The 21,641-nt window shown below is 48.2% G+C and overlaps 1 protein-coding gene across 3 annotated transcripts in view; it reads left to right on the top strand.

Annotated features, from left to right (window-relative positions):
- The window catches only part of GATA3 (GATA binding protein 3), a 28,668-nt gene extending 7,257 nt beyond the window's left edge, over window positions 1–21,411 (top strand). The window contains exons 1-6 of one of the 3 annotated variants that reach the window (XM_017807712.1): window positions 1,082–1,602; window positions 2,251–2,875; window positions 5,430–5,966; window positions 8,874–9,019; window positions 14,535–14,660; window positions 20,550–21,411. In XM_017807712.1, the coding sequence (XP_017663201.1) occupies window positions 2,635–2,875; window positions 5,430–5,966; window positions 8,874–9,019; window positions 14,535–14,660; window positions 20,550–20,834 (1,335 nt within the window). In that variant the 5' untranslated portion in view covers window positions 1,082–1,602; window positions 2,251–2,634 and the 3' untranslated portion in view covers window positions 20,835–21,411. Of the gene's footprint in view, window positions 1–1,081; window positions 1,603–2,250; window positions 2,876–5,429; window positions 5,967–8,873; window positions 9,020–14,534; window positions 14,661–20,549 lie in introns of those variants that run through there. The other 2 variants (XM_017807713.1, XM_017807711.1) reach the window with 2 other exon arrangements.
- The last annotated feature ends 230 nt before the right edge of the window (window positions 21,412–21,641 follow it).

Raw genomic sequence — 21,641 nt, 5'->3', positions numbered from 1 at the left:
TTCTTTCTTTCTTTCTTTCTTTCTTTCTTTCTTTCTTTCTTTCTTTCTTTCTTTCTTTCTTTCTTTCTTTCTTTCTTTTTCTTTCTTTCTTTCTTTCTTTCTTTCTTTCTTTCTTTCTTTCTTTCTTTCTTTCTTTTTCTTTCTTTCTTTCTTTCTTTCTTCCTTTCTTTCTTTCTTTCTTTCTTTCTTTCTTTCTTTCTTTCTTTCTTTCTTTCTCTTTCTCTCTTTCTCTCTTTACTTCTTTCTCTCTTTACTTCTTTCCTTCCTTCTTCCTTCCTTTTTTTTCCCTTCCTTCTTTCCATCTTTCATTTTTTTCCCCCTCTTCCTACCTTTCCTTTCTCCTCTCGTCTTTTGTCTCTCTCTTTCCACCCGCTCTCCCTCATTCTCCCTTTCCCCTCTCCCCCTCCCCGGTGTCTCCGGTGTCCCCGTGCCCCGTTCCCACCCCATTCCCGGTGGGATGCCCCCTGGGCACCGCTAGGGGATGCCCTGGCTCAACGCAGCGCCCGGGCCGGCCCGGAGGGGCGCGGAGGGGCAGCCAATCAGCGCCTTCGGGGGCCGGGCGAGCAGCCAATCAGAGCCGCCCGCGGCCGGCGCCCCAGTTCCTGCCCGTCGCCCATTGGCTGATCCCGCGGGGGGGCGTGGCCGGCCGGGGCTCCCGGGGGTCCCGTCGGTCCCGTCCCGAAACCCCCCAAGGGATCGATGGATCCTCAAGGGATTGATGGATCCCCAAGGGATGGAGCCCCATGGGATGGAGTCCCCCGGACGCAAGGGATGAGCCCCCCCGTCCCCTCCCGCCCCCCACACTGACCCCCCCATCTCTACCTGACCGCCCCCGACGTGCCCAGTGGAACGAGAAAGGGGGGAACAACCCCCCCAAAACCGTGTTATTTCCGAACGCGCGGCCGTTTCTCTGCGCTTGCGTCCTTAAAAATAACAATAATTCAGTCCTGCGTGAGGCCGCTCTAAAGACGAGAAGAGGCGGGTTTATTTCGGGGGGCGGGGGGCGGCCCCCGAGGTCCCGCACCTGCCGGCGCATCCCCGCTCCTGGGGGGCTCCGATCCGCCTCGCATCCCCCCGGGAATCAGCGGGATAACCCAACGCGTCCCATCCACGCACCACCTCCCGGAGTGGACGCTCGCGGAGTTTCTGGGACAGCGGGAAAACTTAACTTCCCCCTTAAAAACAGAGAATAAAAAATAAAATAAAATAAAATAAAATAAAAGGCGGAGGGGAATGAAAAGAAGTTGTCGCCGGAGGGTTCCCGTGGGGGCAGCGCGGGGGCGGCCGGAGCGCCCCGTCGGTCCCCTCCTCAGGCGGGGACAGGCTCCGCCTCCCCCGGGCTTATGACACTGGAACCTCCTTAAGTTGCGTCTCGCCACAGCTGTCTGTAAGCACTGAGCCGGCTGGCGCCATCCTGCTCCTTTCAGAAAGAATGCCTTCCCTGTAAAAAAAAAAAAAAAAAGAGAGAGAGAGAAAGAAAAAAAAAAGAGAGAGAGGAAAAAAAATAGAGAAAAAAATTGGGCGAGCGAGAGAGCACAATCTGATCTGATCAAGCACTTTCAGCTTCATCCCTCCTGGGTCACATACTGCTTCTCCACCAAGGTTTGTGCGGAATTTCTTTAGCAACTTCTTGCTTTTTTCTTTTTTTCCCCCGCTTTCCCCACCCTCCTTTTCTCCTCTCTCTTTCCCTTCACCCCTACTCTCTTCTCCATCACTTTACCCTCTCCTTGATTTACCCCCCTCCCTCCCTTCTCTTTTCCCCCCGTTCCCCCCTTTCTCGGTTGCATAATAATTAATGAGCAATCAAAGTGACTCGGGGCTGCGGAGCAGCGAATGGCACAAGTTCTCACCGGCTTAAGCCACTGGAGCTTCTCAGGTGTAAATGGAGCAAATAAACAAATAAACAAACAACGGCGACGACCAAAAAAAAAGAAAAAAAAAAAGCCAACCCCCCCCCCACCAAACCCAAGGAAGAGTAAGAGCTGGGCGGCAGGAGCGCAGTGGGAGCTGCTGGGCTCCGCTCCGAGCCGGGAGAGAGCGAAAGAGAAAGAGGCGCTGGGAGAGGTGGGTCCAGAGCAGAGCAGGCGCTTCCCAGGGATGGCTGCCGAGGGATGGGATGGGTTTTCTCCTGCCTAAAAAGTCAGGTGCTAAAGTTCAGAACTTCTCAAGCACGTTTCTCTCCCTGCCTCTCTCTCTCTCTCTCTCTCTCTCTCTCTCTCTGCTCCTTCCCTTTCCTCTCTCTCGTTACAGGTGATCAAAGAAGACAAACATCTGCAACAGAGCGGAAGATACGAAGGGACCTCAATTCGCAGAGAACTTTTTTCCCCGATTTTTTTTTTGTTTTCCTTTTTTTTTTTGTCCTTTTCAAATTTTATTATTTTCCCGGTTTTTTCTTTCCTTTTTTTTTTTTTTTTAATTTTTTTCTTTTGGAATCGATCGTTTGTCACCATCACCCCCCCTTCCTCCGCTTTAAAACAAACCTAACCAGAAACATCCCCCAAACTCGCCGAGCACTTTTCCCCGCCCTGCATTAACTCCAGCAGCGTCTCCCCCTCCGATCTCAAGCCCTCCGCGCCTTGCTGAGGAGGAGGAGGAGGAGGAGGAAGAGCAGCGGCGGAGCAGCGAGCGCGGAAGATGGAGGTCTCCACGGACCAGCCGCGGTGGGTGAGCCACCACCACCCGGCCGTGCTCAATGGGCAGCACCCGGACTCGCATCACCCCACGCTTGGCCATACCTACATGGACCCCACGCAGTATCCTCTCGCCGAGGAAGTGGATGTACTTTTTAATATCGACGGACAAGGCAACCCCGTCCCTCCGTACTACGGCAACTCCGTGAGAGCCACCGTGCAGAGATACCCCACGGCCCACCACGGTGAGTGCCCGCGCCGAGACCCGGCTCCCCCGGGGCTGACCCGGTCCTGCCCCGCTCCCGGTGCCGGTCCCGGCGGCTCCGCGCTGCCCCGAGCCCTGCCGGCCCCTCTCCTGTCGGACAGACCCTCTCCTGCCGGCGGGGAAGCTACGTCACGGGTGGATTTTGGGGCTGGCTTATTGGAAATAAATAAAAATTCAGGCTTACTTCCTTTCTTTCACTTTCTTTCTTTCTTTCTCGTCTTTTTTTTTTCTTTCTTTTTTATCCTTCTTTCTTTCTTTCTACTTAGTTTTTTCTTCGTCCTCTCTCTCCCATCCCTCTTCCCTCTTTTTCCTCTCTCTCCCTTGCTGTCCTTCCTTCTAATTCTCTCCCTTTCATCTTTCTCTTGTTTTCTTCCTTTTGCCCTCTCTCTTTCACTTCGGTTTCTCCCCCCTCTGTTTAATTAGGTTAACAGTTAGTGTTTTCATACTGTGTTTAGTTTTTGCACGATTAAGCTGCTCTGTGGAAGTAAAGCAAGCTGGAGAGCAGGGGTGTGAAAATGACCCCGCTGTCCTCACGCTTGGGCTATTTCATTCGCACTTGGTGAGCTTGTTAGGCTTGGGTCGAAAGTTTTGCACACTCACCCCGGGCAGCGCCATGACGTGGGCTAAAAATAAGAAAGAAACTAAAAAAATATAGCCTGTAGTGTAATTAGTTATCAGACCTGGTGTGTTTTCCTGAGGGTTCTGCAGGAAGGTAATGATCCACGATGTGAAGTTTGTTCCTGGGTCACAGCTTTTAGAAAGGAGGTGAAATACCTGAGGCCGATGGGGCCCAGGTCAATGGAGGGATAAGTACTTTCGTGTCACCTTTTATGAAGAATTGGAGAGATTCAGTCTTTATTGACCTGAGTTTACCTGTACGGTTAAAAAAAATAGGGAAAAGATAAAAATAAAAAAGGAAGGAAAAGAACAGATGCTGGTTTGTGAAGGCGGACTGTGACCTCTGTTGTGGTGAAGTCCAAATCCCCGAGGTTTGCAGTGGAAATCACCCCAAAATCAAGGAGAAGAAAGTGCGATGAGCGAGTGGAGATGGAGCCGAGCGGGTTCAGGGGGCTGCTCCCAGCCCTCAGCAACTTGTTGAGTGCGAGCCTGCATTAGGCTCCGCTCAGTAACTGCATTGTTCTGCTATTAGTCCCTTTAAAACAATTATTTCTAAGGATCAGCAGCCTTTGTCCTTTCTTTCTTTTCTTTCCTTTTCATTTCTTTTTTTCCAATATATCAGCAGAAAGTGGAAATGCGGTCTCTCTGATCTAGCCTGAATATTATTTACTATGCTACTTCCTGGAGAAGATAATGAATCTTGACCCTTTCTATTCGTATAACCCACCTTCCCTTCCTTTCGAGCAGCTACTTTCAGTATTGTTCACAAATGTCTGGTACGGTGAAAACCAGTTTGGAGCTTTTCTAGACACACACGAGCTCCCATGCAAACATAGCTGTCGGCAGTACATCAGCTCTTTAACTATCTGTGCCTCTATACATCTGTGTTTGCATCTCTCCTGTATATTTAGCAGTCTCTATACACAGATCACGATACCTACAGAGGTTAAGGCTCTCTAGATGTCAGTAGGTTTCCAGGGCTTTATTAGCAGGCACAAACTTGCTCTCTTCCAGTTGAATAACTGTGTTTTCCAGCCTAGAGCAATTTGTTCAAGTTGCTGTAGATTTGGGTAGATTGGATTATTTAGATATATTTTTCTATTTGTTTAGCAAGGGCCGAGATGAATTTAAAATATTAAGTACAAGCCCTTAAGAATACTTATAACCGAAGGGGAACAAAATTGACTGTGTAAATCTGGTGGATTTTTTTTTTTTTTTGTACAAAGTCCAGGTCTGTATTTTAAAAGACAAGTGAAATGTCTCCTGTCATAAGAAGGGGATGGAGTGTTTCTTTTGAGGCAGTTGGTACACTCTGCATGTGCCATATTACCACGAAAAAGCCATCTAACATTTCTGTGCAGACTCATGGAAGAAGAAAAGACAAACTGAGCAGTTTGCAAAGTTTATCAGCCCTATTGGAAAGGTTATTAACATGTCTGCGGGCATCTTCTGGTCTTCTTCGTTTGGTCAGAAAATTCCCAGGGTCTATAGCCCACGGCTGCGTTCGGGAAATCATTTTCCAGCTAAGAAAAAACATGATTTCTGCAGTCGGGGCTTGGCAATTTCACGCAGGATCTCTGCTTCAAAGTCTTCATGGGATTACCTGGAAAAGGGAGACAGTCAAGCAGGACTCGCCAAACCCCGTGTCACAGGGCTGGCACCCCTGCTCGGAGGGTCCCGACCCGGAGACCTGTTCCTGAGCAGGACCGGGGCTGCCACCTCGGGCTCTTGTAGCTTTTAAATTTTAATTTTTAAAGAGGAGCGGAGTTTCGCATCAGATGTGATTTTGCTTGCTCCGCCCGCATGCTGAGTTCTTTGGGAAGGAAAAGGGGGGAACGTCCCGGGACCCCCGCGTGGGGCTTTGCCAGGGTGGCAGAGGGATGAGGCCGACATGTGTCTGTGTTTTCTCCGAGCAGGGAGCCAGGTGTGCCGCCCCCCGCTGCTGCACGGCTCGCTGCCCTGGCTGGATGGGAGCAAGGCGCTGAGCAGCCACCACAGCGCTTCCCCCTGGAACCTCAGCCCCTTCTCCAAGACCTCCATCCATCACAGCTCACCGGGACCCCTTTCCGTCTATCCACCCGCCTCCTCTTCCACTTTATCCGCCGGCCACTCCAGCCCGCATCTTTTCACCTTCCCGCCGACCCCTCCTAAAGATGTGTCCCCGGATCCGTCCATCTCCACCCCTGGCTCCACTGGCTCCACCCGGCAGGACGAGAAGGAATGCATCAAATACCAGGTGTCCCTGGCCGACACCATGAAGCTGGAGTCCTCTCACTCTCGGAGCAGCATGGCCTCTTTAGGAGGAGCCACCTCCTCCGCTCATCACCCCATCACTACCTACCCACCGTATGTCCCAGAATATGGCTCTGGACTTTTTCCCCCCAGTAGCCTCTTAGGAGGATCGCCAACCGGGTTTGGGTGTAAATCGCGTCCGAAAGCACGGTCAAGCACAGGTAGGGCTTTTGGCTTCTTCATCCCCGTTGCTCGGGAGAGGAAGCTGTGGGGGGAAAGCGGGGGGGGCAAAGGGATGGGGCTGCGCCCCTCGCTCCTCTCCGCATGCAGAGAGTTGCACACAAGCATCCGTGTGATGAGCAGCGGGGGCTGAAGCCCTCGTGGGGGAGACACACACGGCACTTTACCTTCCCCACAGGTGGCTCTGCTGGGTTTATAACCAAATCCCTCGTCCAGCGCGGGCTGGGGGGTTAGAACCTGGCCCAGGAGCCCAAACCACCCACCCTGTGCCGCGGGGCTCCTGCCCCAGTGGCGGCCCGGCCCCTCCAGCGCCCACGGTGCGCTCATCTGCGGCGCCCGGGGAGGAAGCGAAACCGAGGGAACCGCAGCATTAGCGATCTCTCTGTATTTTAATAATGGTGCTAAATCCCGGCCAACTTCCCCCGCCTGCCCTCCGCCTCGCTCTTCCCAGGGCCTCTTCCCATGCGGCGCCCGGGGATGCGGGGAGGGTTTTCCCCGGGGCGGTGCGGGGAGCTCGCCCACGCAGCCCCCAGCTCCAGCCAGCTCCGTGCCTGGGGCTTTGGATCACCCCCGATGAAAGATCCTAAAAGTGTCCCCCTGTCCGCCTTTCTCGGGGGGAGCGCGCCCCGCGGGGTGGGGAGCGAGGGGCTGCGCGGCTCCGGCTCCCGGCGGCTGGACGCTCTGGTCTTGCCCTGTGTGCACCGAGGGCTATGTGTGAGCCGAGGGGTGTGTATCTGTGTGTGTGCAGAGGAAAGGGCGATTAGTCAAAACTCTTTTTTTTTTTTTAAATTTTTCTTTTTCTCCCCCCCCCTCTATTTTTTTTTCTTTTTCCGAGGAGGCTGCTGCAGGGTTGCCTGGCATGAATGAGATCAGTTTTCAGGGTTTTTCCAGGGTGACATTTACTCTGTCTGTCTGAGCAGGGACTGTCTCTATTTAGCTGATATGTTTGAGCTAATCCAATTATTTTCAGACTGCTGCACGCGACAGTTGCATTGTTTATCCAGCGCCAGGAACTTTAATAGAGTCCGGATGCGGTTAGAGTGACAAAAAAACCCAGACCTGTATGTTTTGTACATGAAAGCAGGAGAGAGAGAGAGATGGAGTGAGACAAAAGAGAGGGACAGAGACTCAAACAGCCCCGGAGCGGCTGCCCCGTTTAACCGGAGGGGAACAAAACGACCTGGGTATTAACGGGACCGGCTCCCCGCCTGGCCTCAGTACGGACCGGGTGCTATGTCCGGAGTAGGGACCGGTTTATTCTCGCCCCGGGCGGTGCTGAGCATCCCCCGGCCGTCCCGGCGCCCGCCGAGCCACAGCTCCCGCCGGGGCACCGGCTGCGCGGTATTTTCAAACCGTCTTGGCCCCCCTCCACCCTCCCCTCTTGTTTTCCTTTTGCCACTTTCTGTTACTTTACCTTCTAGAAAGACATCTGCGGTTCGTGATAAACCAACCCCAGCAGCAACACCTATTTTTTTCTTTCTTTTTTTTTTTTTTTTTTTCCCCTTTAAAAGTTGATTTTGTCAAGCTGGAAGCTCGCAGACAAAGAGGGTTAGAGCCGGAGAAAAAGGAGGGAGAGGGTGTTTTTCCAGGATGGAAGAGGGAGAAATGGCTGCAAAAGTATTTTATTTTTTTGTTGTTGGGGGGGTGAGAGGAGAAGGGTTCAGTGCAAAGGCTCTGGAAAGACGGTTGCTGTTTGTGGTTAGGGCACGGATGCCTCTTGCTCGAAGGCAGCACAGGCTGGGGCAGCAGGGAGTTGGCTCTGTTGAGTTCACTCTGCTCTGCCCGGCTGAGGTCTGCTTCTACTCTCAGGTCGGCCACAAGTGGCATTAAGTACAAGAAAACCTCCCCTAATAAACCAAAGACCCAACGAAAAACCCCTCAGTCCTCTGGAAGTAGCTTAGAGGCACGTCCTCAACCTCCCAGTTCCTTCCCCCAAACTGGGAACTGGTGGGCTGGGGGAGATTGCCCCCTGCAATAGCCAGGGAGAGGATAAAGTGGTGCCCAAAAGCAGGAGAAGAAGGAAGGAAAGACCTTAATGAGGGCTCAGGCAGGCTTGAGGCTGTTTGCTATCCCAGACAGCAGGGATGGATCATCAGGCTGTGGATGCTGTAGGGAAACCAGAAGGGTTTCTGCAAGTTTTGGGTGGTGGAAGCTTAATTGCGAATTAATCAATAGCAGATATTGGCAGAGTTTTTGTGTGCTGGCTGGGGCTAGGGAGATGTTTTGATTGTTGATCTGTGATTATTTTGGGGATCCTTGATGTGGTTTGACCTGAGGTCAGAGGTAGAGCCCCCCAGGCTCATGCACACCCCTGGAGCTCAAGGGGTGACACCAGGGTCCTCATACACATCAGAAAGAGGGGCATGGACTTAAATTCTGTATCCAAACAAGGTTAGAGGGTTGGAGGCTTCTTGCAAAGCCTACCAAAGTTTGTCTAGTGCATATGGCAACAGGGGACTGGAAAGTTGTAGAAGTGCTTAGTCTAAAGGTGAGGGGAAACTGTCAGTCGCCCTCCCCCCACAAAGGGAGAAACCTGTAGGAGGAGTGAGAGCTTCTCTATGGAGCCCCTTGAGCCACCACAGCATTTGGATTGTCATTGCCACCATCCCTCTTTCCTGCTGCTGGGACACGGGCCTGATGCTGCCTGCACAGTGGTGCTGGGGAAGGGAACAGGATCAGAACCCACCAGATTCCCCTGTGACAGGGACATAATTCAGTCATGGCCTTGGACCTTTGCTTGGACATCCCTGAGCTTGGGGAAGACTGGCAGGGTCGGGCATGGCTGGGTCTCTTGGGAGGTTGTGAGTTGTTCTGGGGGGAGGAGGGCTTTCCCCAGCTCATTTCACTTCCGGTTTCCCTAAGTGAACTATGTGCTCTCTTGTTTCCAGAAGGCAGGGAGTGTGTAAATTGTGGGGCTACCTCAACCCCCCTGTGGAGAAGAGACGGCACCGGGCACTATTTGTGTAACGCCTGCGGACTCTATCACAAAATGAACGGGCAGAACCGGCCCCTGATCAAACCCAAGAGAAGGCTGGTGAGTCTCCTTCTATTTTTTTCTTTCTTTTTCTTCTTCTGCAACTTTTGCTTCCTATCTGCAGCTCGGGATGGACAGGGAATCTCAACCAGCTCCCACTGGTGTCACAGCGTCAGAGGGCTGTGAGAAAGGGATGCTGGGAGAGATGATCCCAGCTGCTGTGGGCCTCAGTTGTCTGGTCCTCTTGAAAACTGCAAAACAGGTTAAAAAATCAAGATCCAGGGCTTCTTGCAAACCAGAACTGAGTTTTCTGCCAGGTCACAATGGGACAGATGCCTCCACACAGTGCTTCTGGATGATGACCCATGGATGGTGGCTCTTACCAGGGCTTAAGGGCAGAATAATACTTTCCTAGTGACCAAAGAGATTATCAGGAGAACAGGATTTCTGCTGGGCTCTCCAGACTGCTGCCTCCACCTTCTTACGTGTGTCTCCATCCCCCTTGGCTGGGGATGTCATGGAGAAGGGACCCAAACTGGATCCCAGGTGTCAGTGGGGCATTAGACAGACCTTGGTCCTGCAGAGATCTTGAACCATCAGGTCCTGGTGCCGCTGGTACCCGGTGTGGTCATTTGTGCCTGTGCCATCTGGGTCTCAAATTGTGTCATTCCCCTTTAAGCTGGTGTGAGCGAGGACACAAGGCAGGGGATGGGGGTGTGCAAAGCCGAGTGTGTGCCCAGGCCACAGAAGCTGGAGGAAGATGAAATGTGCGGGTAAACATTTGAAATAATAGTTACAAGCCTGGCAACTGTTCTACGTACAGGCAACACACTTCGGCATCCTCAGCGATCTATTCATGCAATTTCCTGGAAGCCACAAAAAGGTCTGGAAGCTGTGGGCATGGCTAATAAATATGCTGAAGTATATTTGGCAAATAATCAGAGAGATCACAAGGGGAAAAAAGTATATCAAGAGGGGGAAAAAATTATGGTCACTGCTTGAGAAGTTACTGAATGTTTCGAATCGAGGCACGTTTGGTTTCGTCAGGATTAAAGGTGTGGAAGGGCTCCTGGGAGCTGCTCAAAATGCAGAGGAAAAGTGGCTCTCACCTCTCCATGGAATTTCTGAGCTGATGGATGGGTCTGGCCAGTTGTGTGAGGCTTGTGCCTGGCATGGGCAGACACTGCAGGCAGGAGAGGGTTGGTTCATTGGCTTTGCATTCCCCGTGAAGGTGCTCACGGCCTCTGTCCGGCAGCTCTTAGATGTGGATCAGCTTCCTCACCTGGGAGATGCCCCTAAAATTGGATTTGCTTTATTCCCTCTGGCACTGGGATGCATTTGCAGGGTACATTCCCAGGAGGGGTTATGCTGTGGAGAGCAGCAGTGACAGCTCTGTCTGGTCATGTGAGTTTTGGGGAAGTTGTGGGTTTGTTGCTTTATCCCCCAAACTTCCTGCGTACAAAACCTCTCCATGGGCTTTTCCCATATAGGAAAATATCTGTCTCCCTCATCTTTCATAGCCTTGTTAGAAAAAAGGAAAAGCTTTCTAGGGAGGGAAGTACAGGCTGGAATTTTGATTTTTTTTTGTTTTTTTTTGGGCAGCTCTCTTGTTCTCTTCTCCTCCTCCCCCCGGCCCTTCTGTCTTATACACACACCCCCTCCTTTTTTTTTTTTTTTTTTTTTTTTTTTTTTCCCTCGTTCTCTCTTTATGTGTAAAGTTAACTTCCTAGGAAAAAGCTGCCGGATATCTGAGCCCTGGAGATAACTCCTAAACAACAGCTCCGTTTCCCCAGCCCAAACACACAGGAGCTTGAGCGTATCCAAACAAGCGGAGGGGGAGGCAGAATAGGAAAGCGGCTGGAAAAGGGGGGGAGAGCTTTCAAAAAGTGTCTGATGGAACCACGAAAGAATGTCCCGAGTCACCCCGAGCCCGGCACATGTAAAATGAACTATATAAATAAATACATAGTAAAAGGTCATTCTTGGGGGAAAAAAAAAGAGAGAGAAAGAAAAGAAGTAAAGAGAGACCTTGTCTTGCATAATCGCTCCAATCTTTCGGCATTTTAGTTAAAGTTTAAGTTACAAAAAGTTCCCGTTCTTTGAATGCGACCTTTCCTAAACGTGAAATTTGATTTTTCTACATTTTTTTTTTCCCCACTTAACACTGTCTGGGAAAAAAGAAAGAAAAACATCCCTAATGCTGTTTGCATCTCTATTTATTTCTCTTGCTAACCTCTGATAAAAAAAAACAATGAGAAGGCACCAAAGCTGGACCCGTGTTCGCGTTTTGTGCGCCTGGATGTGGCTTGACTGGATCTCTCCTGCCTTGTGATGGTAGGCGGAAGGCAGCATGTGGATGGAGGCTCAGGGTGGGCATCCAGCTCCTTCTCTCTGCCTCAAGTTTCCTGCATGACCTTGGGATGGTTTTGTAGGCTCTGGTCACAGCTGATTAGCTGAAACTGATGATTGGATTCAATGGGTGGGAGAGAGGAGGCAAAGAACTTCTGAGTTCTGAGGTGCTGAGAACGCAGCCCAAGCCTTGTTAAATTCAATGAGTGTTTTTGTAAGGGTGTCCTTTAGGTGAGATGGATGGAGCCTTGCTGGGTGAGGAGGCTCAGACAGCTCTGCTTTATCTCGGGGGAAGGTGGAAGATGTGGAGATGTTGGTAGGACGATCAAGAACAGGCAGATGGTACCATCACTCTGTTTAAAAGGTCTACAGCCCTACTGGAGACCATTCCTGTCCCTCTCACAGCCAGTGACAGCCTTGTCACTGCTGAGAAAACCTTCTTTTAATTTTTCTCCCTTTCCCTTTCCATGTGGACGCAGAGCTCTCCATTTCCATGTCCAGTCACGCTGGTTTTGGAAGGATTACAGCCAATTTCTCAGTAAGCCCATGCATATGGAATCATATTTTAGGAAACTTATGCTTGTGACTTTGTGGATAAATCCAGACATTGAAAATGCCCCTTAATTTATCGTCCTTATCAGCATTTGGTCCCTACTGCACCCTCCTCAATTCCACCTTCTCATCACTACCAGTACTTCTGAAGTTGTGGACTCACAGGCAGCTGGGCCATGGGGCCTGGTCCTGCAGATGATATGGGGCAACTAATTAGTCATCCCATTACTGACATGGCCAGGCCCCTAGTCGGTGATTAGCTCAGTGGATGCCATTCCTGGGAGCTTTACAATAGTGTTATTATTCATTGTTTCCTGGCCACTGCCGGTGTCTCTGGTAGAAGTTGGTACAGCATAAAAAGTACACTCTGGGACTGAAAGAGCTTAAAATATTCAGCTAATGATGCTGAATTTTCGTAGGGGAAATACAGGAGTTGGAAGAGGTTTTAGAGAAGACAGTGGATGTTGTGATTTATTTGCTTATTTAATGTCAGAGTTTGTTTGAAGGCAGCAAGGTGGTGACCAGGCGTGTCTTTTGAATGTGCTTGCAGTAAGAGAAATTACGGTGAGCACCATGTAGAAACCCCAAATATCTTCAAAGGGGATGTTTCCCCTGTGTGGGCTGAGTCAAATATCACTGGTTTTTAGAAATTTCCTTAGGCTTGATTTTTGGGTCTGATAAGGGCAAAGCTGCCACTGAAAGGCTCAATCCAAGCCTCGGAGCCACTCGTGTCCCTCGGAGCCACACGTGCTTCCTGGCGGGAGTTGGGTGGCAGAGACCTGCAGACCCATCCCCCGGCTCTCAATGAGAACCCAGCTCTGTAAGGTGTTGTCTCTGAGCTGCTTTTAAAGCACATTCATTATCCTGGTGATCTTGATGGGAACCAAATCTGGGTCTATGGCATGGTTGGGAGGAAGGCAGGACTGAAGCGTGTGTGTTACACATCAATTTGGGGCTCTGCTGTTCTCATGGTGGGATGCTTTATCTTCTGGCACTGGGATTTTTGCAGCCAGAGACCCATTTGCTGTTCCCAGCTCCTTCTGGTCATCAGTATGGAGAAGTCAGTTAAAGGCCTCCTCAGGCTTGGGATCGGCTCGGCTCAGAGTGGTTTATGGTCAGGCAAAATGGAACTGTCCCCAAAGGCAGCCCGGGAGAGCCACTTGCTGCCAGACCAGGCCCTCTGTGATGCTTCCTAATGCTCGTGGGCATTGTCTTATTTATTTTTGAGACAGTCCTTTTTGTCTAATTAAAAGAAAAAAAAAATTCTCCTCTATCTAAAGCAAAACCAACCCGTTCTCTCTCCACCTACGCCGCATTCAATTATGATTAAAATTGCAACATGACCTAACAAGAGTTGGTATTAACGCTAACGCTGTGCCAGTGTCCATGTTTGCATTTTGGGTTTGTTGTACGGTATCCAAAGATGTGGTATTTTCTTTCTTTCTTTTTTTTTTTTTTTTTTAAAATGTTGGATGCACCACAGTGTGCGGCTGTGTGGGGTGAGGGGTAAATTTGAAACAGTAAGAGCACAAAAGAGAGCATTAAAGGCTCAGTTCTGCAAGGTGCCAAGCATTGCTATGATCTGGCAAATCGCTTAAGCACATGTTTTAACTTTAAGCACATGAGCAGTCCCATTGAAAGCAATGCATGGGGATGAAATCAGAGCTCTGGGACTGTGTCATATTGATGAAGAAGAGATAGGATGGGTTATAAAGGCCCTTTTTTTTTTTTTGGGAGCTGTAGGCACTTGCACACGCAAAAACTCATGCGCGCTCACGCCGCAGTCCGAAAACTCCTGTTCCTCCTTCAGTGGCAGAAGAGCAATTTGTTTTCTAAAGTTACAATTTTTAAATGATAACACAAATTCATGCATGTGAAAGGAGAGCGACTTTACTAAATTTGACTTTGCTAAATCATTTTCACAGCTAAAAGAAAAAGCTTCTCTATACACTTTGGCACATAGACTTTTTTTTTTTCTCTTGTTCCTACCCCTTTTTGAAATGGTAAATCCTGCTCTCGGGCTCTTTACCAGTTCTTAAATAAACATGAAGGTTTGGGCTGCAAAAAGGGTGTAATTAAAAAAGTTGGGATTCTTGCTCTTTGCCACAGTGTTATTTCCGATCTGGATCCTGTATCCTTTGAAGCTGAGCTGAATTTGCAGGACCGGGCTGTGCCCGCGGTCGGTCCCGGCGAGCAGCTGCCCACCCGGGTCTCACCCGGCGCTCGCCGGAGCCGCCGTGACTCATGCCCGTTGACTGTTCAGGCCCTGACTGCAGAATTAGACCCCTCGGGGGGTCTGGGAGAGTTAAGATGGAAAGACACGTTGGCATTTAAATAACATTTTCCCCTCTGGAATGGGCTGTGCCAGCGCTGCTAATTTTGATGAGTTCTATCAGAGGTTTTAGCACTCACTTTTAGGATGCCCTTTGGCACCTGATTCAGTTCACATATAATTTGGGATTAAAGTACCTCGGGGATTTTTTTCACAATTATTATTTGTTCTCACAAGTCAGTTTCTGGAGGCCTCTGCCGATGTGCGTCAGTCTTGCAGGGTTGATGTTTTCTTTCTCAGAAATTTTGCTGATCGCATTTATTTTAATTTTTTTTTTTTTAACACTGGTGTTTTCCTCTTTCTCTCCTTCTCTTCCCCTGTCTCTCTCCCTCCTTCCCCCAGTCTGCAGCCAGGAGGGCGGGCACGTCCTGTGCAAACTGTCAGACCACCACTACCACCCTGTGGAGGAGAAATGCCAACGGCGATCCCGTCTGTAACGCCTGCGGGCTCTACTACAAGCTGCACAATGTAAGTGTGACTGTAACACTCAATTACAGGGCCTCAGCTCCAGTGCTTGATGGTCCAAACTCTTCCTTGACTTAAGGATTTCCAGTCTTGTGTGGAAGAGACCCTGTTATCCCTTTGGGGACCTTGGGGGCTGGAGGGATGAGTTGTCAGCCTTTCAAACATAGCCTGTCCAACTTGGGAAGGTATAAAACAGGGCTATCCATGGGTAATGTTAGAGCTTTCCCATGCCTGAGCCAAGAAAGGAGGGGTGGATCAACACAGAGAGACATTATCTGCTGCTGATTGGGCTCAGAGGGTTGGAAAAGACAACACGCCGTCCTGCAAGCTGATACCCCGACTATGTGTAGCTTGGTTCCTCCAGCAAATACAAACTCTGGAGAAAAAAGCAAAATGTGCCAGCATTTAGATCATTCTTGGTTTTGTGGCTGCCTTTGTCCAGTCCCCAAAGATGATTTATTTCGGTCTTGTGTTTGCCCTCTTTGACGCAAGCGATTCCTAAACCAAAAAAGGACTTGATTTAGTTAGTGGGTTGCGGAGTCTGCTCAACCTGTGATGTGAATTTTAAAGCATCTGTCATGGAAGGGAAGGAGAAATGAAATGAAATGGCTGGCAGATTTAATCTAATATCTCCATGCAAAGCCAGCTTGCAGAAACCAGTGATATGTGCCCCAGGGAAAGAGCTAAAGGGACCTGAAAAGTTTTCTACTGAATAATAGCACTAATAAAGGACACTTAAGGCTTCTTCTGTTACTTTCATTCCACGTGGCATTAGAATAATTATTGTGTCAGAAGGAGGAAAAGGCTTGCAATTTCTCTGCTTTGATAAAGTTTTATTTTTTTTCCCCAAATGGTTGATTGCTTTATGTTTGGTTTAGAAATATGGGGTTGTGTTTTGCCCTTATGTCCACCCATGCAAACACATCAAAGACATACTGTGTTTCATGGGGCACCCAACCCATGTGGTGTCTCAGTCTCTTCCATTTGTTATTTCAAGCTCTTTGGTTTCTCGGGATGAGTAAACAAGTTTGGATTAAGTAGAAAAAAAAGCCAGCAAACAACCAGGCTAATTTTTCACCTTTTTCATGGGAGGCATCTCTCTTGGAAAAAAGGAAAATGTGTTTACTCTTTAGCGGGCAGGTGTCTCAGCACGTTTTGAGTCCCATGTAGCAAGCAAAGCTTGTCATCAAACTCTCAGTGTGATCACTGCAAACAAACAGGCTGGACCCAGAGCGAAAGCTCTCAGAATATCACAAGAAAATATTCTGTTTGCTATTTCCTTGGCAAGAAGGGAGTAAGGTCAGTCAGCTTCACTGGGGGAGTCTGTGCTTGTGCTCCGTTTTCACTTTGGTCTTGTAGCACCAGTGGTAGGACTTAAATTGTGTAGTTTGGGAAATTTATTGGGAGACCTATACCTGAGCTACATTTCCTGTATCCAGTAAAGCCTTTTGTAGAAAATAGGCTCTTCCCAAATGACACTGGTTGATGCCTGTGTTTGAATGAGATGACTTGGGCACTTGAAGGTTATGTAGTTTCTCCCCAGAAAGAGGGCAGGATGATGAGTGTCTACCTTCATTGTAGACATCTGACTGGAGGAATCCTTCCTAAGGTGTCTGGAATGGTGTCTGAGTGCTGGGGGTCTCCAGTAATGTGCCTGCAAGAGCACATCCTTTTCTTTTTCTCACTGACATTGCAAACCTGGTTGGCCTGAGTTGACCCCCAGATCCACTGTTTAGGGAAACGCAGATCCAGCTGTGAAATCTGTGACATGGGGCAGGCCTTGAGCACATTGGAACCATTTTCATGTTCATTAAAAACTCCAACAGCTGCTTAAAAGCTCAGCAGAGCTACTTACCAAAGTCAAGTAGTATCTTGCCTTATGAGCAACTCCATTAATGGGACCTGCTTAAATGAACCCCCCAGAGGACTTAGATCCTGTGTGCAGTAGCATAAGTAGGCAAGGGTACTAAAATCTAGATATGAGTGGGTAGATCCTTTTTTAAAAAAAGAAATTCTTAAAATATTTAACTATGACTGCAGTAAGAAGTGTGAGCTTGCTCCCTGCGTGTGTCTTTTCTCTGTGGGTTTTACATCAGGAGAGGCATCAGGAATAGAGAGGCTGATTGTAGCATGTCCCTCCCAAGCACCTGAGCGTCGGCACAGATGTTGTGCCAATGCCAGTGGAATGTCTGGGTGCTCAGAAGATGCCTTAAACCTGTTTCGGGCTAGGCTGTAGCAAATTCCTGGCTGCTTTTTTATCCATCCCCCTCCCCATTTTTTCTTTTCTTTCGGTTTAATGAAATTTTCTTGGACCTTAACATCATTAGGATATTTTCATGTGTTGATCTGCAGTTGAAACTTACCCAGATTTTATGTCCACACTGGGAATGACTGCAGTGAAAAGGCTATTTTTTTCCATGGTGTTCATTTTTTTCACGGAGCTATATCAGTTTGTTTTACTGTTGATTCCCACAGCTTAAGCAAACCCATTTGTCAGTAGGATATAAGCAATAATCATAATAGTCTTGGGGTGCATTTAGTGGAGCTGTTGGCATTCCTCCCACTGACTTCAACAAGAGCCGGCTCCATTAACACCAGTATTAACAATGACTAATATTTCACATTGATATGGTGCCTTTCATCCTGTGGCATCCCAGAGTGCTTTCTAAGATACAGCCAGCCTGGAAGATTAACCCAACATTGTAATGACTATGTCTGAAGGATAAATCCGCTTCAGTGACAGGACCTTATTGAGGTCAATGGCAAAATCCCATTGTCTTCAGTCAGAGCAAGATCAGACCTATAATGGTTAAGACTATCCCCTGCATTTGATCTGTTGAATATGAGGTTCTCATCCTTGTTATTTCAGTCCTTAGAAGCGGGATGAGCCTTTGTGCACTTCAGGGATGGGTGGGAGTGTGTACCTTGCTGGAGGTGCACAGCAAACTGGCCTGTACCCATAGAATTGAGTGATTTGCCACTGTTTTTGGCAAAATTCATCAGAAAAGGCCCCTTTCACAATACCCTAAAGCAGGGCTGTGTGTCCCAAGAGCAGAGCAGTCAGTATTTTGCATATGATAAAACAAAGAGCATAATTCCTGCCCATAATTAATTGGCTCCATCTGAAATTAATGAATTTCATATACATGCGTTGGGCTGGTTTAATTTTAATTTAGCATGTGTTTGTCATTTTTATCAGAACGAATTTTCACAGACAAGGTCTTCCCTCTGGGTCTTTCATTTCTCTACCCCAGAAACAGAGATGGGTCCATGCCTTTGATGTTTTGGGGACCACTTTAACCCTGCTTGTGAATGGTCTTTGAAGTCACTGGAAAAATTTTCCAGCTTGCTGCTTCAGCTGTGCCGGTCTCACTCTTTCTTGCATTTATCAGAGTTCTTATCTATTTGCACTGGGATTGGTTACCTGCTAGGAGTGTGAGACCATGCACACACACACATGATGTGTCCAGCCAACAGCTTGGATGGCAGCTCTGACCCCAGTGGTGGGGCTGGCCATGGCTTTGCCACCATCCTGAACAAAAACGGTATTCCCATCCTTGAGTTTCACATCAAATCATGGCCTGGGCCAACCTGTTCTAAGAGACTGAGTGAAACATGAGAGATGTTGCTCTGAGGAGGTGTTCACTGTCCTGAGGGACATGACACCAAGCAACATGGGGTCAGGACCACGTGCTTGCTCCAAGACCCAGCACAGCCCCAGTCCAGCACCAGGCTTATGTCACTTTGCCACCACCAGCTCCTGAGCTTGCACCTTTGCTGCTTCACCTGCAAATTAGTTCTGGCTGGTCCTGGGTCTTTGTGTCATGATACAAATCCTCATTAGAAGCTGGGGAGACTGGGGCTGTGTGGGCCTCCTCAAATCTGAGCTGGAATTCATCAGGGATTCAGACTTTCTGGTCCCTTCGAGCATTGCTGCCTGGTGGGGCTCCCTTACTACTTCCTCCTGGTTTTGAACCTGGGCAACACATCCCTGCTGGCTGACTGAACACAGGCCAGGCAAAGCTTTCCCATCCCAGTCACTGATCTGGAGCAAAGGTCCTTCCTTTTGTGTGGATCCCCATTCCCTCAGTGAGGACAGGAACCCAGGGAGACAGGTGGTGTTGCATTTGGAGCCCATCACATTTGAAGTTTTGCTTCTTGCTGCCCCAGGGCTCTTGTTGGGCTGCACATGGGCAGATCCTTCCTAAATTTAGCTGCTGGCAAGCAGGGCAGCTCCTTCATGATCCCTTCATCCTGAGGTAGAGGAATCATGTAAAAATTCACCCATTTTTAGATGAGGTGAAGGTTCCTATCACTGCTGGTGCAGAGAGCCTGGGGTCACAAATTCAGACTGACATGATGAACTTTGGGAATGCCTAAACTGGAGATGAGCCTGGTCCTTCCTCTTCCTGTGACTCCATCTCTGCCTGTAACAGGGAGTTATTGTATCCCAGCTTCCCTGGGGAGAGAAACCCAAGAATGATTCACATGCTGTGGGGAAAAGGACCAGGAATGAGGAGCAACAAGTGAAACTTTGCTGTGTTCACGTAGAAGGGAATGCTTTGCTCCTTGTGCTGATTTAAGGTCTTATGGGTGAAGAGCTGCTCAGGACCCTTGCAGGCACATTTTTCCATTGTCCTTTGCTGGGTCTGAGACAGCAGATCCCGGTGGATAGGGGGTTCATCTTTTCTCCCTCTTGCAGAATGCCCCTCGTGCCATCACGTGCTCACTTTTATTAAGAAAGGTGGTTCAACCTCAGGGTGATTTGCTGGGCTCCTCTGCCTTCTGCTATAGGTGAAATCCTGCAGGGGAACCAGTGCAATACCCACACAGACCCCCAAGTCCATATTTTTAAGGTTGTTTATGGATATTGGATGCATAAATCCCTTCCCAAGTGTGGTTTGTGGGGGTTCCATGTCACTTGTTCTAGTGCATATTATGATGCTGTCTCTCTATGCAGCAGAGAGTCACAGAATTGTGGAATAGCCTGAGCTGGAAGGGACCCATTAGGATCATCAAAGTCCAAATCCCGTCCCTACATAGAACGACCTAGAGTAATAAGTGTTTCCTGCAGGGGGTCCAATAGATTTTTGCTACCACTTCCTAACCTTGATGGATGATAATTGCTGCTGTGTAGATCCATACAGGAGAATTTAATGTTTAATTTTACTACAGATATGTTTGTATGCAAGTAGAAAATGCTCTGCTGGGCAGCACAGATACCTGTTTCAGCCCCCCCAAAAAAAACCTGAAAGGCTTTAGAAGTAAAATCAGATTGGCTAAAGTAAACCAGAAAGGATGATTAGAGAAAAATCTTTGGAAAGCAGAAAAATAAAACAAAGACTTGACACTTTTGTGAAGAGTTACCCAGCTCCCTAATGCCACTGTGAAAGTTTGAGACCCCTCATAGCACTGAAATCCCAGCAACTCTTGCTGATAATGGTTTTAGATCAGACAGGAAGCCTCGGGGTGAGATGGTGTCTGTGGGGAGTATTTCTAGGTGATAATGATTGGTTTTGTTCCTAAACACGGGTGCAATTACCTAATGTGCGGATAGTTGAAATTTTTCAGCCGCTGTGAGTTATTCGGGTATGTTTTGCTCCCATGTGGCTCTGCCAGAAATTTTCTGTTGTCTTGTGTTTAGAAATATCCAAACTTGGGATGTCCTGGTGGGATCTGAATTTTGGGGTGGATGGGGAGTGTTTGTGTAGCCATGGCACAGGGGAAGAGGTTGTGTAACAATGGCAAATGGGGTGTACAGGGAGGGAGGGGGGCTGCCAACCAGCTGGTGCTGGGCACAGCCCCAGGATATGGGGCATGGGGTACACGGATCCTATGGTGATTTGGGGAGAAGGGATGGAAGCACAAAAAAAATAATTGATTTTTGTTTAGATTAACAGACCCCTGACTATGAAGAAGGAAGGAATTCAGACCAGAAACCGAAAAATGTCTAGCAAATCCAAAAAGTGCAAAAAGGTCCATGACAACCTCGAAGACTTTCCCAAGAGCAGCTCCTTTAACCCCGCCGCCCTCTCCAGACACATGTCCTCCATCAGCCACATTTCACCTTTCAGTCACTCCAGCCACATGCTGACTACACCGACACCGATGCATCCTCCATCCAGCCTCTCCTTTGGACCTCACCATCCTTCCAGTATGGTCACTGCCATGGGTTAGCAAGAGACTCCCCTGCTGAATGCTTACAGTCTCAAAATGAGATTTACTTTATATACTTGCATTTTTGCAGGCGTGTGGTTATGGGTCTGACGTCCCGAATCAAATGGGAGGGGGAAAAAAAAAAAGGATTAAAAAAAAATAAAATAAAAAAAAAAGTTATTTGAAGGCATAAGAGAGAGAAAAAAATTAAAAACACAGAAAAAAACTACAAAAAGCACAAAAAAGGAAAAAAAAGAAAAAAAGAGAAAAAGCAAAAAAAAAAAGTTTTAAAAAAGTGATGTTTGCCACTTTTTAAAGGAACTCACTATGGCGTCTATGTATTCTTACCCACTGAATCTGGATACCATTTGTGAATAAGCCATTCAGAACTTGCATTCCCTATTGGACAGGATCTCTAGTGCTGTGAAAAAAATAAAATAAAATAAAATAAAAAACGCTGAACATTGCATATAACTTATATTGTAAGAAATACTGTACATTTGAGGAAGACTTTATTGCATCTGAGGAGCTGTAAAGAAAAAAAAAGGCATGAAGGACTCCGAGAGAATTTTTTTTTAAAGGAAAAGAAAAAAAAAAAGAAGATGGGAGGACAATTTAAAAACCAGAAAAACAAACAATGCAGACCAAGAGGAAACGCGGTCTTACGAACAAATGGACCAACTGCCAGTCATGTCTTCTCCTTTTATTTTATTTTTATTTTTTTTTTTTTTTTTGGTTTTTTTTTTGGTTTCTTTGTTTCCGGGGAGGGGGAGGGGGCTGGCTAGAACGGTTTTGATGATGCATTAACTAACTAACTAACTAACTAAC

This window comes from Lepidothrix coronata, unplaced genomic scaffold (genome assembly GCF_001604755.1).
Source record: "Lepidothrix coronata isolate B3197 unplaced genomic scaffold, Lepidothrix_coronata-1.0 Scaffold20, whole genome shotgun sequence".
NCBI lineage: Eukaryota > Metazoa > Chordata > Aves > Passeriformes > Pipridae > Lepidothrix > Lepidothrix coronata.
This window is presented reverse-complemented; position numbering and strand designations above follow the sequence as displayed.